The sequence below is a fragment of the Polyodon spathula genome, chromosome 2 (assembly GCF_017654505.1).
Source record: "Polyodon spathula isolate WHYD16114869_AA chromosome 2, ASM1765450v1, whole genome shotgun sequence".
NCBI classification, from domain to species: domain Eukaryota; kingdom Metazoa; phylum Chordata; class Actinopteri; order Acipenseriformes; family Polyodontidae; genus Polyodon; species Polyodon spathula.
Genome location: NC_054535.1, coordinates 19,889,817 through 19,909,418, shown reverse-complemented (window position 1 = coordinate 19,909,418; position 19,602 = coordinate 19,889,817). Strand labels below are relative to the sequence as shown.

Genomic DNA, 19,602 nt, shown 5'->3' with positions numbered 1-19,602 from the left:
TTAAGACACTAATTACACTAATAAAGAAGATATATTAAAACCTATAATGTAATAAAAAGTAAGTGCAGAAATGTACAGTACAGGCAAGCTACATTACTACAAATTGTTTCCAGCAAATTGTTTTCTGTGATACACATCTAGACAATCTTTTTTTGCAAGTATGGGCGGACTTTCAGCGTTTTCAAAAAAATCCCAATTCGTCTCAATATCCGGATGCTGCTATACTGAATTGTTGTGCTGATGCGCATCTCTTTTATCATTCCAGCCAGACTTGCTATTGCAGTCAGTGCTGTGTACAGGTATTAAATAGCCATGGTACAGTACAGGAGTAGTCGCTCAGTCACGAGGTGCAAACAGCTGATTGATCGATCTGTCAAGCTTTTACTACAGTGTTGAAATCTATGTGAATGGCAAGGTAACGAGATGAAAACAGCTGATTGGTGGGTTAGTAAGAGCGATTACTACAGTATAAGCAGTGCATTTGTTATTTAAATCTATGTGAATGGCACAAAATGCTTAAGCTCCTCCAGATTTATTCTCAAGGCAAGATAAATTCAAGCGCACAATTAGATTCTCCAGAGGGAGACAAATCTGCAACAATTTTAATACTGCTTTGTGCTCAAGCAGGCAATGTAAATTCATTCACACGTGTAATACTTGCAGGGATGCCCATTCCAACACAATCTCTGCTCTAGCTCGTAAATGACTCTCTCTAATGCTCACAGTCTTCACTCCTATAAACAAGCTGGCACTATCCAGAAAACTCCAGAATCACCCTGACACCAATTTGTCAGGAAAAAAAGTGTCTCATTATTGATTTATCAGCACCGCGGGGGTCAAGCATAAGCAGCATCAACTCTTTCAATCCTCATAATCAATTTTCTTTTCATTATATTACCACTTCAGATGCAATTCACACTATTAAATTAGCAGGTTAAGGTTCCTGGTTAGCTAAAGCAGATATATCAGATGCATTTAAAGTAATGCCAATTCATTCTTCTCTTCGTCATCTCTTTGTTATATGGTGGGAAGGAAAGTTCTTTTTCGCTATTCAGTTAATTTTCAGCTGCCACAGCAGCCCAGCGATATTCGATACACTCTCAGAACCATTATGCTGGATACAATGCACTTACCACGTTACATTTCTGCTTCATCTTGATGATTTTTAATTGATTTCTCCTCCTTCAGCTCTGCCAGCAGAAGTGATTTCTAATCTTAAAAGTTTATTTTCAGAAGTTGGCATTCTGCTTTCAGAAGAAAAAACAACTGGCCCCCCGCATTCTCAAGAAATTTTTGGAATCATTCTAGACACAGAAAAGTTTGAAGGCAGCCTACCTGAGTCTATACTTAACTATATTTGTTTTCTTATCCAGAATTTTCAGATCAGTAAAACAATTAGGAAACGTGCACTACTTTCCTTGCTGGGTCATTTCAACTTTGCAATTCGTATTTTCCCCCAAGGGAGGGCATTTATATCTTGACTACTGGCTCTCACATTGACAGCAAAAAACTTGGACTCGTATATTAATATTTCCCCAGGAGCTAGGAAAGACATTACAATGTGGTCTGCTCTTATTCAGCACTGGAATGGCCTTTCTATATTTTATGATGATTTAATTTCAGCACCACACAACCTGGCTTTTTTTACAGATGCCTCATCTTTGGGATTAAACAATCAATGGTTTTCCAGTACATGGCCGCAAGAAATCTAAAGTCTATCTGCAATCAAAAATCCACAGCTCTTCTCGAAATATACCCAATAGTTGCAGCTGCCCTTCGGATTTCAAAAATGGATCAGCTGCGGCAATGTATTCAGCTTTCAAAAATCAACTCTCCTCTTCTTATGTCAGGTCATCTCAGAGATGGTGATCCCTCTTCGTTTGTTGAGTTACCTCAACGACAGTAACCCCCCTCCTGTTTGTTGGGTCTCCTCAATGACAGAACCTCCCTTTTTGTTTGTGTTAAGTTTGTTTTTAGGTGTGTATCCCTTTAAAAAAAGACTATACTATTTTTTAATTAGTTGGTGCTCACACTTTTTGAAAACAGGATATAGTTTCTGGTAAGGGATTGGCAGGTGAGAGGAAACAGGTGACAGGGGTAGAGCATAAGAGACAGGGTACACACGTTATGGATTTGTTGTTTTTCTTGATTTGTAGCTATTGATTGTTTTAAATACATTTGTTAATCAGGCTGTTAGAAAAAGAAAAATGCTAATTAATGGAATAAAATGGTTAAATAATAGTTTATGTGTGATGTCTCCCTACGAGACTAATATATAGGGTTTGTTGTATCCTAATACAAAATAAAGTTGATTACACTGCGTTTCTAATTTTAGCAGTGTTAGCAATAAAAAGTATGTCAAACAATATCGATATCATATCAAAATATTGATATTGTTGCCCACCCATACTGTAAATGTAAATGTATAAGTAAGAATTTTTGATAATTACACATGACAAGACAAATAAGGTAAGAATCATGTATAGCTTTCAGATGTTAATCACCAGAATAAATTATACAAATAAGTCAAGACATTAAGTTTAAAAGTACATCTCTCTCTCTCTCTCATCTATATATATATAATATATATATATATATATATATATATATATATATATATATATATATATATATGAAATATTTGAATGAACAATATTTGAAGATAATATCCTTACGGAATAGAAAGACAAGTGCTGAATTAACAACAGGACTAGCAAAAGGCACCGGTGTCTGTCCATCCATCAACAGTACGAAGGCTACTTTTGAAATCAGGAGTTAAAGGATGTGTTGCAGTAAGAAAACCTCTATTAAGGAAGGGGAACAAGACTAAAAGGCTAAAATATGCACAAGAGCACAGAAATTGCACTATGGAACAATGGTCAAAGGTGCTCTGGACAGACGAGTCAAAGTTTCAACTATTTGGATCTAATTGAATACAGTATGTGAGACGATGAACAGCTGAAACTGATAAGCCTTGCTTGAAGCCAACATTTAAGCATGGAGGAGGTTCAGTTCAAGTTTGGTGTTGGAAAATTGCTGACAATTAATGGTGTATTGACTGCAGCAAGCGACAAACAAATTATAATCCACCATGCTATTCCCAGTGGTGCAAGACTTATTGGTCCAAACTTCATCTTACAAGATAAAGATTTTGCAAATAATTCAAACTTATTTGCAAAATAAAGAGGAAGCTGAAGTCATTCAAAGCATGGAATGGCCCCCTCAAAGCCCAGATCTCAACATCATTGAAGCTGTAAGGGACTATTTAGACAAAGAAAAAGTGAAAAAGAATCCCAACAACTTAGATGATCTGTGAAAGGTCTTGGAAGAAACGTGGAGCACCATTCCACAAGTGTTTATAACAAAATTATTCAAAAGTGTCCCTAAAATAATTTCAATGGTTTTGAAGGAATAGGGTGGACATACTTGCTATTAGTTTATATCAAGGTATATTGTGTATAAATTTGGTTATCTGAATAAGATTTTCTTTTTCATAAAGGTGTATTTGCATTGAACACAAAGTTTTATGCAGCTGAGTGATTTTTACGTTTTACTCTGTTTCTTAAAACATGCAAAATGCAAAATGTCTAAATACTTTTATATATATATATATATATATATATATATATATATATATATATATATATATATATATATATATATATATACACACACACACTGCTGTGCAAAAGTGTTAGAGCCACCATTGATATATACTGTACATCATTTTCCTCACTTTTCAAACTGGCTTTTCATCTTCCCAGTGGATTTCTATGGGCTAAAGTGATTTAAAAAATCAAGTCAGTCCACAATGTTTTTGTTATATTCAGTTGCTTGCCTTGTGTGCTGCTTATATACCGAGCATCAAAAGACACTTATCACTATTACAACACATTTATTTAAAAAAACAAAAAAGTATATAAATGATGGACATTGACGAAATGTTTTTGGTTTCTTTTTAATCACTCGATCATTCATCCTTGACCATCACATGCTTGCATGACTATGACTGAAGCATAAGCACATAATCACCTAATTAGTGAGACAGCTGTTGGACACTGGATATGGAGTAATTTCCGTTGTGAAATGCAATCTTGAATAAAAGCAATACCTTTTTTTTTTTTTTTTAAATCACAGAAAAAAAAAATAATCAATGTGCCATATCTGTCAAGAGAGCACCGCCTTCGTGAAATGGACATGTTGGAGACTGGACTAGGGCAGTGGCTGTACTGTGGCTCGCTGTCTTGGGTATAACCAGACAAACTCTGTCAATGACCAGCCACAAACTGGGAGACCAAGAGTCACAACACCAGCCCAAGATTGACAGATCATTTTCCAGCTTCTTCGTGATGTCAGTTGTTAATCGGCACAATAAAAAGTCACTGCACCTGCTCTAAAACAGAGTTTGCCATTTTCAATCATATTTAGTTAATTTTATCCAAATATAAGTGATACATTTATTTTGATGCTCAGTGTGTGTGTGTGTGTGTGTGTGTATATATATATATATATATATATATATATATATATATATATATATGTCACAATTGAGGTTCAAAGCTTTTCAGTTTCGAATCACAAATCACCATAACATTCATAGGGTTCTCCAAGTACCATTTTAACTTGTAAAATTCTGCTCACTCAGTAAGTCAAACATTGTATTGCTACATATACTGTAATTTTTTTGTTTCTTTAACTGGCCATGAACATCATCCTACAGGCCAAAACAAGACCAGTTCTACCTCAACAAATAAAATATGAAGGCAATAGAGAGGCCTGGGGGAGTTAAGTATATGTATGGTCATAACTATTCTTGGTGCTATTCACAGTAAAAATAAAATCGAACTGGCTGACAACATGACATTTGTATGACAAGGCATGACACTTACAGCAATGCATGGTGGGGAATCTGTGAGGTCTGGAATAACTCTCTCAAACTAGATTTGGAAAGAGTCCTTGACAGCTGCCAGGATTTAACCAATATTGATCAACTTTCAAACAAATAAATTGTCAATGTTCCAAGTTAGACAAGAGTTCACTTCCACAGGACTACAGTATGAGCCTGAACACTGTGTGTATGGTAACAAAACAAAAAGTACTGTTAATAAAGTCTTTAACTATCTCCTATTTTTTCCCAGTGTGTTTTTTCTTTTTTAATTTTGTAACATTAGTGTTTTTTTTTTTCGTTTTTCCAAAAATAGGAGTTAATTGAAGAATGGAGGAAACACACTGAAAATGTGGACCAAGGTGTTTTAATAATAGTAATTATTTCCAGTTCTGCCATTCATCAGATTTGAAGATTGCATGGTAAAATGTAAAATGTTAGTGTTCCAGCTGGGTGTAGTCAAAGATCCCATGTTATAAATGTCTGCCAAAGCAACCATAAGGTTCTAATTGCTTTAAATATTAGACATATTGTGAGAGTCCTGAATAACATCTTTTCTATTATTAATACTGGGGAGGCTTCATTAGTATTCTCTGAACATGCATTGTGATTTATGGGGAAGATAACTTGTAATATATCAACCTGGCATTTTTTTTAATGAGTTTGAAACTTGTTTTAAAGAACAAACATCTCTAATCTTAAATATTACTCAGTCCAAGTAAGGTAACCAAATTATATTTTTTCTTTTTTTTCAACATTTAACTTTAAAACTAAAGTTCCCAAGGAAATTTGTAACATATTTCTATTTTATGACAAACACATTACAAACCTTCACACAGATGTAAACCTGGATGGAGGATATGGGCAAACCCTGAGACCAAGCAAACCACAAGCAAGTGTCTTAACCACTATGATCACACCAACAGGGGTCAAAATCCATATTGGCAGTGCATCACACAGTATTGCGTGTTACACAGACCTAAATATTTAAATTGAACGATTTGTAAAATTATTTTTACTGAAGTCATCATGAAACAAATAAAAAAAATAAAAAAAACACCTCTGGCCTACCCATAACACAAGTAGCTGGAAGTTAATTAAAAATACAAGATAAAATTCAAGATATGAACTGGTTAGACAATATTAGCTACTCACTTCCATTGTTAAATATTTAATCTTGCCAATATAAATTTTAAAATACTTAGTTATAAGCTTATCATTCTTGCCAACACATTATTGAAAAGGCAGTGACTACATAGTGCAATGTGGTTTGACCAAGCAATTTTCATTTTCAACTGAATACTTTCCTCCAATACATACACATGCAGCTTATTCTGTAACAATAAACATACCAGTATTTAAAAAAAGGAAAAAAAAATGTTCAAGAAATAAATAAATAAATAAATAAATAGATTTTATATATATATATATATATATATATATATATATATATATATATATATATATATGCTTGTTGTTATCTAAGTATTGGGTTGTGTTTAATAGCAAGGCTTGCTCAAGGCATTCTTTAAAAGTAGCAAAAAGGAACCCCCTTCTATTGTAGATAAAATTGCGACTTACATTAGTCATGTACTCGCTTAGCAAATCCTGCAGGGCCTGTCTCACAGCATTACACTCGGCCACAATGCGTTCCCGCCGGTCGTCACGCGTGCACGAGGAGTCTGCCATCAGCGCTGCCCCACTGATGATGCTCTCCAAGCGCTCCTCCAGGGACGGCCTGAATCGGGCTTCACTGAAGGTCAGGGGATCTAAAATGATCTTGTTCTGAAAAAAGAAAAGGAACGTACTTTTTAATTAAGAATTGCTGAATTCATTTAACATTGGCCATTAGTACAGTACATCTCTTTTTTGCATTTGAATTTGACTGAGTTACAATACTTTATAACTTTGTTGCTACTTCTGCAATGTACAGATGCCTAGAATAGTTATCATCATAGTAATAATGTGTGGCAGAGTTGAGTTTGGCAGAGATGGAGTTAAAATATCATCCCTGAAAAATCCATGTGTGGATTTAGGTCGGTCTCAAATTGGATAACTGATTGCCAATCTAAGTTTGAATATATCTGGTATATATTAAGTAGGAGCCAGCCCCTTTGTTCCAGGGCTCTTGTTTAAAACACATCGAAGAGAAGCAGGTTGTGCTCTGGATGGTTCGGCACTGTGAAAGTTTTAACTTGGGTGCTTTATTATTAATTAAGTTAAGTTAAACAAAAAATTAAGTTTTTAAGTTAAATAAAACTGCACTAAAAAGTGATCTAACTGCAATCTCCTGCTTCTGAGTCAGCTATTCCTGCTGCTTACCTTGACCTCAACGCTACCCTGCCACAGATGGCATACACACTATTGAAAGTTAGCAATGGGAAACACTGCAAATCAAACAAGAGCATATATATTTTTAAGCTATTCAAATCTGACACAATTATTGCAGCAGATGGTTTCTGAAAACGTTAAGCAACAGTAGCCAGAGGCAAAGAGAAAATGACCTTCAAGGATAGTTTTAGGACAAGAGAGTTATAGCCGTGGGTTTTATGAAGCTTTTAAGGGCTGAATGCAGAATAAGATAACCCAGTTTTATTGTTTAAGTTGCTACAAAATATACATTTTATGTGGTCTGTATGAACAAATTACCATATTGATGGCTGCAATGTTCTATTTTATGACTGTACAATTTAAATAACGTATTCACTGCAGAACTTTCACTACTATACTTTTAAATGCTATAGTCATGCAGAGGCTGCTCTTTTTATTGGTAACAAGTAGAATTATTTGTCAAGTAGCAGCTCCCTGTGGTGCTTGTGCCAGTATATAAAGCTCTTTATCCAAGCAGCTTCCTGAAATAGGAACCTATGTACATATATTGTATGTGCAACAACAGAATATCTGTTACTCACATCAAGGGAACACATATTGTAAGCATAACAAAAAAAAAAAACAACAAGCAAGTCTATGTTTGAAATCAAACCCTTACAGAAGAACTGAAACACGTCATTACCGAATATAAAGTAATACATTCATCTTGTGGTTATATTATTTAAAACATGTATGAGATACACTCTTATGTGAACAGTGTTGTTCAAATTCAGAATCTTCTTTCAGGCATCGATATATGATGCCGTCAATGTTATTGTACAGACGTTAACTTGCTCTGACTGGGAGCCATAAATATGGTGAGGCTCGGAGGAGATCGATACTTCACTCATGAGTCCTTCACCAACAATTTAAGCCACTTAGCTGAAGACAAAAGCTTGACAAGAAACCTGAGATAACATGTTACTTGTGTACTAATGGTACTAATGGGTTCAAATCAGAAGTTTTTGCTTAAATCTGCACAAACTGCAAACGCTTTTACGGTACCCATGGGCTTTTTAAGATATATATATATATATATATATATATATATATATATATATATATATATATATATATATATATATATATATATATATATATATATGGTACTTAACAGCTTCTACACACAGTGATCTATTTTAATTATCTAAACCAGGGGTGCCCAACTTATGGCCCACCACAGCATTCAATATGGCCCGCAACCTGCTTGCTGGCATAGCATAACTTATAGCAATTCATGGGTTTTATATTATAATTTTAATGTTTTGCATAGGGCACATGAATTGTTTTTTAATGTTCCACGCAAGCCACATAAACTGCTCAGTAATGAAAGTACGTCAAGCTGTCCTCACGAGTAGAAAACAAAAAGGCTACCTATAGTAACCATGGTACTAACTCTCATCGCAGAATCATCAAGGTGGAGTTTTTACATTTATTTTAGCCATGGGTTTGAACTCTACACAAACCGTTTACAGTAGAAATTACAACAAGACCTTTATATTTCCTGTAAATCAACTGGACAGCATTTCTTTCTTAATATCTACGTAGGCTACTGTAACTGCACTGTAATATCTGTACTAGGACTGCACAAGAAATAAGATTTCAAATAAAAAACAGGATTATGAAATTTAAATGCTGATTAAAAACTTGGGGTGAAGTCGAAAGAAATGCTGTCCAGTCCATGAAAAAAAAGTTGATTAGAGGAAATAAAGATCAAAATAATAATAAAAAAGCAGACAGAGAGGTTGACATTTTTTTTCTTACGTATGTTTTGTGTAAAATAAATATGAAAAAAAAAACATGACTAGCTAAAATAAACTTAAAACTGAATCTTTACGCTTCTGCAATGACAGTTATTACCATGGTTACCATTAATACGGCAGCTGGCATCCTTAGTGAGTGTTGCTCAGCAGATGAACTGCATCTCAAATATACATCAACAATCACTAAGGAAACACATGAAAAAAACTGGATGCTTTTGCGCTTTTGGAAATGCTCCAATCAGCGGGAATCTGTCGCTGATGCAATTCTACAAACCGGGTCAGTAAATGTGTATTACTTAGCTACAAAAAATGCCTCCAACAGAAAAAAAAAAAGAACGTGGATGTTGAATGTCGTGTTTTTCAGGATAAGTAGACTGATCAATTATTTTTCGTGCCTCATCAAAGTAAAGCATTATGTCTCATTTGCAAAGAAACCATTTCAGTGTGGAAGGAATATAATATCAAGCAACACTACGATAAGAAACACAGGGAAAAGTATGATGAATACAAGGGGCCACAATGAATTGCAAGGATAACGTATTTGAAAATAAGTGGCCAGAGGTTTACAGCATGTGTTAAGGAGGAGACAAGAAGAAAATGCAGCAGCAGTGCAAGCTAGTTACCACATTGCCCATTTACTGGGGAGTGAGTGCAAATCCTTTTCTGATAGGGAGTTTATAAAAAAAAGTGCATAAATGTGGTAATGGAGGAAATCTGTAGGACTCTCTCGACAGACTATCACTCAAAGAATCAAAGATATCGGTACTGATTTAAAATTACAGCTCAGTGAAAAAGTTGCATATTTTGAGAATTTTTAAGTAGCACTGGATGAAAGTAACTGTATTGTGGACAGTGCTCAGCTGCTAATTTTCATTCATGTGATAGATGAGGTGTTTTAAATCACAGAAGAGCTTGCTGCACTCCAGACACTTCACAAGAGGACTACAGGTGAAGAGTTGTTTCAGAAACTTTCCGATACCACTAAGGGCCTCGATCTGTCTTGGAATCAGCTTGCCGAAGTGAGAAAGGATGGCGCTAAGAACTTGGTAAGGAGCAAGACTGGAGTGATTGATCGGGTGCATAAGGAGGCTATTTCATGCAATGCTGAAAGACCGATGGAGCTGACTGCATTATACACCAGCAGACACTGTGTGGCAAAGTTTTAAACTTGGAAAATGTAATGCGTGTCGTGGTTGCCACTTTAAACTCAATCAGGGCACATGGGTTGAATCAGCGCTCATTTCAAGCTTTTCTGAAGGAAATGGATTCAGAATATGGGAACGTACTATACCACAATGAGGTGCATTGGCTTAGCCACGGAAATGTCCGCAAACATTTTTTTTTTGCCCTGCAGAATGAAATCAATATTTTCATGAATAAGAAGTCTAAAAATGCCCCCAAACTCTCAGACCGATATGGTTGTGGGATCTGGCGGTTCTCACATAACAAGTCACTTGAATGACCTCAGTTTAAAACTGCAAGGTAAAGAAATGATTGTTTTCCAGTTTTACTCAGCTGTGAAAGGCTTTCAGGTAAAACTCAAGCTCTTACGACAACACATTTTTCGTCCTGCGAAGAACCTTGTGCATTATGGTAAAATTTCGAGGCCAGATTTTCTGACTTCAAGTCACACGCAAATGACATCCGTCTGTTTGAAAACCCCTTTGTTGTTGAGGTGGATAATGCCCCTGCTTCTCTTCAAATGGAACTTACTGATCTGTGGTGTAACTCAGGTTTAAAGGATATGATTCACGGGTAGAAATTGGTCAAGTTTTATTCCCTGCTTCCCAATGATCAATTCCAAAATCTGCAAAAAGTTGCTAGATGAATGTGCACAGTTTTTGGCACACATACATCTGTGAACAAACTTTCTCACTCATGAAAGTGAATAATTCTAAGCTGGGGTCCCGATTAACAGACAACCACTTGTATGATGTTCATGGATGAGCATTTCCAACTTTGAGCCAAACCTTGAGAAACTGGTAGCTGAGAAACAACCTCAAAGTTCTCATTAAGTCAGTAAGTGTATATTTTTTGTTATTTGTAATTAGAGAGAGTTATGTGTTTTTTACTTTTTTTTTTCTTCTGTCTTTGGCAATCTGATGCTTGTTTTATTTGACAGGTACAGTGTGTTGTGTTACATTTTAACAGCAAAACGCAATTGCAATCTAATAACAAGCAAAACGCAAATAAGTAAATACAGATTACTTTAAATTGGCAGACATTGAAAACTGGAACCAATACTTATGATTCTTTTAAAATCTTATGAAAATATCTTATTTGTTTGGCCCAGGCAAGGTGCCTTTAGGTTTATGTGGCCTGGCCATATAAAAAGGTTGAGCACCGTTGATCTAAACAGAGGCTGATCTTAAGACCACCACATGATCTTTTGCAGACCTCATTTAAATGTACTTTTATTAATGTACAGTAGCACTGTTAATAATTCGGTCAATAATTCCCAGTAAAACCCAACAGTTTAGATCATTAAAGAGTAAGTAGGTTCAAATTACATCTCCTCAGATATTTCTTTACTGAGCCCTTACATTTCTATGACATTTGCAATCATTCTTAATGGTTCTTGTTACAATTTCTCTCTCTCTCTCTCTCTCTCTCTCTCTCTCTCTCTCTCTCTCTCTCTCTCTCTCTCTCTCTCTCTCTCTCTCTCTCTCTCTCTCGTAGTGTGCACGGTGGAAGGCAGCAGCAGGGCTGGTAGAGGACATAATCTGATATGCACAAAGGATCCAGCTCTTTTGTACAGCGGTATCGGCGCTATGCTTTAATGCGAGAGGTCCCAGGTTCACGCCTGCCCTCCGTCTGTGTGTGGATTGCCTCACCCTGTGTGATGTGCCTGCCTGCGGGAACTGAGATCGCTAATCACAACTGAGTTAATGTACTTTCACTTGAGGTGTATATATTTAATATAGTATATATTAGCCAAAGAGCCTTAGCAAACCCCAGTACCATCCAGCTCACTGCTGTACATTGTCAACATCACAAAAAGATATAATGTTCCAAAGAAGCTCTTCATAAGCTGGTGCTGGCTCTTATTTTTATAAAGACACTGATGTAGCCATTATGGCAGGCAGCTTGAACTGAAGAGCAGCAGCTACTCACTCAGGTAAAATAACATTAACACATAATTTGAAGCCTGCAGTGGTGGTTTATTGCTAGTGAATGCTTAGTGAAACTGGTCTGTTAGGCAGAGGTAAGCAAGTCATTGTATACCGCCATGATACTATGATAATATCCTGCTTCAATTTAAATAGAAGTGTATGAGATGTAAAAAGTAAAGCTCCCTTGACTATGTAGGTGAATAAGTGAGTCTAAAAATAGCTTGAATAATCCTCTTAAGTGCAAGGCTGTTTGTCAAATGTGAAAGGTAAGAAGATAAGAGGTCTGTAAAGGCTGCTTTTATATAACCTATTTTTGTAGTAAAAGAATGACACAGTTTTGCAGACAGGGTCGTCTTCAAAGATAGTTGAATGGGGTAATAACAATGGTGAAATATGTGTACATTTAAAAATGGATTTACCTATTGTCTAGACCAGTGGTTCTCAACCCTGGCCCTGGGGAGGGACACTGCCCTGCTGGTTTCTGTTCCAACCATGCACTCAATTACATAATTGAACCCTTAATTAAACAAATTTGCCTAATCTGAGCTTTTTAATTATTTTAAACAGATGGAGATTTCACTTTAGGTATAAAATTGTATAATGAACATAAATTCTTAAACTTTTTATAAGGTACTCTATTTTAAAAGGTCAGAGTAGGCATATTATTAGTAATATCAGATTACTATTATTAGTAATGAATACATGAAGTATTGGTGAGCCGTCAACCTTGAATAGGAACCCTAAATATTGTTGGATTTTTTTTTTTTTTAATCACATGTGTGTTAACTCTTAACATCACACATACACCATGACAATAACACACTATTCGTACTCAACATTCTAACTTAACAATCACAGCAAGATTCAATTCTCACCTTTACAGAAAATAATTATTTGGATTTTAGATAAAGTAAAAAGTTGACAGCCACATTCAATTTTTGGTTTAAAGAAATTACAAATATTTTTGAAAACTAAAATGAGATTATTTGTTTTTACCAGTAAGATGAAGAGTCATTTGGAAGATAGCTAACTTCCGAATCTGCCAGCCAAAGGAATTGTTTAGCAGTAGATAACTTGGTTTATCAGGTAATACGGTTGCAATCTCTTAGAAGGCAATAGCAATTCTATTCAGCTTCCACTTATCAACAGTAATACAACGCTGCAGTAATCACATAACCTCTGGGCTCAAGGAAACACAACAAACAGTCTTATCATTACTTCCTGACCAGTATTATTTTAGCATTATTATACTGTATAAAAAAAAAAAAAATATACAAAATGATGATAAAAAAGGCTTTAAAAATTGCAAAACATAGTAAAATGAAAGTAACTGCACTTCCATGAATGTTCAAAGAGAAAAGCAGTAATTCCATGAATGAGGACGGCTGTGTAATGGTGGTCCACTATGAAAGGCGCTATATACAAAAAAAGATTGATTGAATAACCAACGAGACCCTGAAGATGGTGGAATACATTGTTTACGGCTATTCTCATGGGTGAAATAACCATAGCACTCTATGAGCATTCATGGACTTTATATAAGTGTATAAAATATGTACAATGTTTGGAGAAAAAATATATTAGAACCTATATTTAATACTAGATATCAGAGAATTACTTTATTTAGATCAAGCTCCGCATCTGCTGCAGATCCCAGCACAATTTGGAACAGATTTGCCTGGTCATTTTATTGTTGTATTTGAATGAATACAATGTAGATTTGAAAATGAGTTCAGTTAAGATACCTATTCACTCAGGACCACCTAATATGAACAGGTTATTCAATATAATATATTTCAAAGTTATATATCAAAACAATTACACTTCATATCCTAAACATAAGTACTTCTTTAATAAACCCATGGAAATCATCCCTACTCCTGTATTGGAAATTAGGTACATTGACTACATCCACTATTTGTCACGGTTTCATGCTTATAATTTTGTATATACACTGAGTGTACAAAACATTAGGAACACCTGCTCTTTCCACGAAATAGACTGACGAGGTGAATCCTGGTGAAACTGTGCCATTCAGAGGGTAAACGGGCAAGACAAAAGATTTAAGTGCCTTTGAACGGGATATGGTAGTAGGTGCCAGGTGCGCTGGTTTGAGTGTGTCAAGAACTGCAACGCTGCTGGGTTTTTCACACTCAGCAGTTTCCCGTGTGTATCATGGATTGTCCACCACCCAAAGGACATCCAGCCAACGGCAGGCCAGAGGTCGAAACGGCTCATTGATAAAAGAGGCCAAAGGAGGCTGACACGAATTGTGCACAGCAACAGGCGGGCTACAGTTTGTCAACTGACAATCCAGTACAACATTGGTGCTGAAAGAAAACCACATGAGTACATGCATCCATCATGCCACGTGTCAACATTGTAGCATGGTGATGGTGGTGTGGGTTGTGTTTTCATGGCACACATTGGGCTGCTTGATAAAAGTGGAATGATTGCCAATCAGGTACAGCCCTTCATGGCAGTAGTTTATCCATCTGCTAATGGATTTTTTTCAGCAGGATAATGCCCCATGCCACAAAGCTAGGATTGTCCAGGAATAGTTCCACGAACATGATAGTGAATTCACCTTACTGCAGTGGCCTGCCCAGTCACCAGATCTCAATCCAATTGAGCATCTGTGGGATGAGATGGAACGAGCTATTTGGAGTAGAGATCAATTACCAGCCAACTTGACACAACTGTGGGAAGCATTGGAGTCAATATGGGCCAGCATTCCTGTGGAACACTTTCGACACCTTGTAAAGTCCATGCCCCAACGAATTGAGGCTGTTCTGAAGGCAAAAGGGGGTGCAACTCAATATTAGGAAGGTGTTCCTAATATTTTGTACTCAGTGTAGTCTTAGTCAACATCACACTGTAAAAAAAAAAGAGAATGCAATGAGAATGTAATGAGAATGCAAATAGAATGCAATGAGAATGTAATGAGAATGCAAATAGAATGCAATGAGAATGCAACGAGAATGCAACGAGAATGTAATGAGAATGCAAATAGAATGCAACGAGAATGTAATGAGAATGCAATTAATTCTGCCAACAAGTCTTTGGTCTACTAATCAAGATTTTATTATCATAAGATAATATTATCTTTTTTTTATTATCATTAGATTCTTCCTAATTGATTATCCTAATGAACCCTGATGTTTTTCAGAAAACAATATATCACTAGCGGTGGCTTTAACAGTTACTTAAGAGACAGATTTTTTGTTTATCACCTGTTATTAAATATCAAGACTAACCCATTAACAAATTTTGCTCATATTATGGCTCGTTAAGCAAACATCAGATCCCTACTTCTGTTATCATTATACCTCTTGAGCAACTATGTTTTTTTTTTTTTATGTTATTGTTATTTCATGAGGATCTTTGTGGTATATTATTTTCTTCATTGTGGCATTCTGCACCGCAAATACATTCTATGGTTACGCAAACTACATATCATTTAAAACGAACATAATTTAAATATAATATTTTCAATATTTAAAATAAATACCAAATATTTTAAGATAGAAATAAACTTGTATTGAAATTGTCACTTGGATGAAAAGACTTACCAAAACAGCGTGTATGAAAGGTATACTTCTCTATCTCCATCTCATCTGTCAGAAGGGACAAGCTCCATACTGCCTTGTATAAAGTAAGAGATCACCGTACAGTACCTTTAACTTAGTTTGGGTAGCTACACTATACTTACTTATAGAAAATTTAAACATAATATCTCATGAAAAAATTTGACATACAGGATTAATGTCATGGGAGGGGAGAAGCAGAAGGATAACAAACTCGCCCAAGGGCTTGTTTATTATTGTTGTCTGCCCATGACATAAATACTGCATGTCATGGTTTTTCATAACATATTCATTCTCTCTCTCTCTCTCTCTCTCTCTCTCTCTCTCTCTCTCTCTCTATATATATATATATATATATATATATATATATATATATATATATATATATATATATATGACCTCACCTAACTGAAGCTTCATAGATTTTAAATTGACAACTCTGTTAGAAAATGAGACAATCAGTTATTAGCTGCTGTACTGAGAAGATCTAAGAAAATGTGAATACTGCACATGGCATGTGCATTAATAGAATCTGTACCACAATGTTCTGCATTAACAATAAATCTTGCATGCTATTCAGATTTTAAAATTTCAGAGCTGAGGGCTCAGTTATAGACAGTAACATCTGCCAAAGGAGCTCCCACTGGGATAAGCATAGCAGGCACCTGTTAACTTTAATACGATGGAACAAATGCACAAAATGAGTAGGTATGAAAAACAAGCACTTCAACTATTAAATGCAATTCCTCTGAGTTTTTAAAAAGATAAAATACGTCTTCAGAGCAGTTCGGCTCCCTAGGCCAAATCATACCTACTGAACCCCCTCTAACTCACCATACATTGTGCTAATCTGAACATATTTTGAGCATGAACATCTGTTTAAAGGGATCTGTTTACATCTATTTTTCATTCTCTAATTATGATGTTCCTGTTAAACAACTTAAAAGGTTGTTATGTCCATGTATTTCTATGATCCATCCTCTACCTGTTGCATGCAGTACTGCATATTCACTATTGACCATTAAGATGCCAGGAACCAACGAATTACAAGAAGCTTGATAACATGTGAACTCAAGCTGTGCAGCATAATGGCTTTGCATATTTCTTACACATTCAATTTAAATAGCACACGTAATTCATATTTTTTCAATGCATAAAACACCCATTACGCAGCTTACCTGGAGTGTTGTGTAAAGCAATGAATTCCACAGTGAGGTACTACAAATCTCAACACAATTCATATTTAAACCCTTTTATTAAATACAATATTGTCAATCTAAAGTCAAACTGTACCATGCTGATTTTTCCAAGCTTAAATTCGAATTTAAATTGAGTCTCTTAATTCAAGGTAGTTTAAGACAGTTGATTTAGTCTGGCAGAATTGCCCCAACCTGGGTTTTTTGACGTACTGTTGGCAGATACAAAACTAAGGTAATCTTTTTCAATTATAAAATACCAGCCCTGGTGCACAGAAACTTTACAAGCTGTCTCATTTCAAGACAAGTTACAGTAAGAAGTTACAGTAACCATATGGGCCCGGAAGACATACCAAAACCGATACGAATTTGCTGTGTCATTTTCTAACTTGCTGTAATCTTGACTGATGTCACCAATAAAATGGGGGAGATTCACCTCCCTTGATTGTCTCAGAAACACAGTTTTTTTTTTTTTTTTTTTTTTTTACTAAAGTGTTATTTTCACAGATTTTTATTTTATTCCAACATATTACTCCATCTCTGGTCTGGATTTGAACAGACAACCCTCTGCACTAAAAGCAGACACACTACAGTTTCATTAATGGGGAATCCCCTGTAGTGGGTTTGTAGCCAGCGTCTTTATGCACACATACAATATCCCTATCCAGCCAGGAGTTCATTGCAACCTGTACAGCAACTGTAAAGAAATAATCAATGCTTTCCTACACATCTATATTTTAGAGCATATATATTTTTTAAGAACATAAGAAAAGTTATGAACAAAAAGAGACCATCAGGCCCATAAACGCTCGTACAGTTCCTAATATTCAAAATTGTTTCCAGAACTGCATCCAGTTACCCACCCCTATACCCTGTGTAAAAAAAGTGTCTTCGGCCCTTATTTAACCAAATTGGCCCCTTCTATTTTCCAGGCTAAATAATATAGTGTATTAGAGTATCTCCTTCGAAATGTGAATATTCCAGACAAATAACATTCACGGTCAGTGTTATATTAATGTAAGTATTAGAACATTGCAGTATTATTTGTGCAATGCCACTATTCCGTGATTGTCAACCATCATACACACCAGAGTTTAATAAAAGAGAAACTGCTCAATGGAGTCTAGCTTGCAATTCTATTTAAGGGTAGTAATTTACTACATTTTAAAAGCTTAACAGCTGGCTCAGTACCCTGGAGTTGTGGAAGCCAGCAAAGGGAAACTTGTGAAAACTTCCAAGCAAAATCAACAATTTTACGTTTTTATGTAACCAGAAAACTTTAAATAATTCTATACTGCAAATAAAATACATCAGATCTGAACCATGAAAATCCGAGAGCAAAAGTTGTTTTCATTTTGGAGAGATCACGCAGTTAGTGAACTTTGTTGCAACACACTATTGTATAGGGCAGGGGTTGCCAAACTTACTGACCCTACAAGCCGCATACAAAAATTTTCATATGGCCGAGAGCCGCAAGACACATACTGTAAAACATGAAATGTTTGCGAGCTATTAAAGATATCACTTTTTAGAGAAACGTGATTATGCTGTGACTTGTGTAAATTGCATAGCCCACGTTGAACTCTTGAAGGAGCTGGTTTCTTGTGGTTTCAGGCTGCTGTGGCAAACAAAGTCTTGTGATAAGATGTGAGTTGTTTATTTTTTATTTTGTTTCATTTACAAAATAGAAAATTCCAATTCATTTTGTTTAGGAATAAAAAAAATAAAAAAAACAATTGACTTGTATTTTAAATAATGTATTTTAACATGTATTCATAATGTGAAGTCATTGTGTTTCTTTTCATTTAGAAATTAGAAATAAAAATACTTCTCTTGCACGATGTAAATTATGAATATAAGTGTGACTAAGGTCGTCGCAAAAACTAATGATATTTTTACATCTCCCAAGTTGTCCCAATAGAGCAGCACCGACTGTATTTCTGTTTATACTGTATGTACTACGTACTTTAAAAAATATATATATATTAAGTTGTTATTAAGCAAAATACTACTACCCTGACTTCACCAAAAACACCATATAAAAAGGCATATTTTTAAGGATTCTTTTTAACAAGCTCTTCCCTTGAAGATCCGAATGCTGGGTTTTCATGATTGCTCCATACATTTGAGTGCTTTGTGGATGACACATGCACTGTATTTTGAAAGGGATTACAGTAGCTGCTCATGACAAGATGTAAGATACGTAAATATTATATGAATTTTAGACCTGCAATGCAACATTTAAACATGCATTATCTACTCTAGTGCCCCCTTCAATTTTATAAAAAAGATTCATTAATCTGAATAAGGATGTTTGGCACGGACAATATCCCATGCCATAACAAAACTCGCTTGAGCATCAGCTTCTTTACTGAACGCAGAGGGAAAGAGTATGAAGAGGTGTGACTGAGAGTGAATGATTCCTAATCAACAATCTCCCTCTCGATCTGTGAGGGCACTGTACAACAGAATCTGTGTGCCTCGTACTGAATGGTTGGGCAGTTCATTCCAGGGGCAGTTGTAAGCTGGCCATTCAGGAAGGGGGCAGAGTCACGGTACCAGGAGGCCTTGCCCTATGATGGTGAGAGAAGTTTTAATCATGAATTGGAGGAGACGTGATTGAACTAGCTATCGGAGGGGACGGTGCTTAGGGTACTTTAGGGGTGTGTGATGCCGTAATCGATTCCT

General features: G+C 35.7%; 1 protein-coding gene across 2 annotated transcripts in view; it reads right to left on the bottom strand.

Moving 5' to 3' along the window:
* Nucleotides 1-19,602, bottom strand: part of LOC121331156 (catenin alpha-2-like) — a 511,986-nt gene that overhangs the window by 326,216 nt on the left and 166,168 nt on the right. For both annotated transcript variants that reach the window (XM_041278373.1, XM_041278382.1), the window contains exon 7: nucleotides 6,467-6,670. In XM_041278373.1, the coding sequence (XP_041134307.1) occupies nucleotides 6,467-6,670 (204 nt within the window). The remainder of the gene's footprint in view (nucleotides 1-6,466; nucleotides 6,671-19,602) is intronic.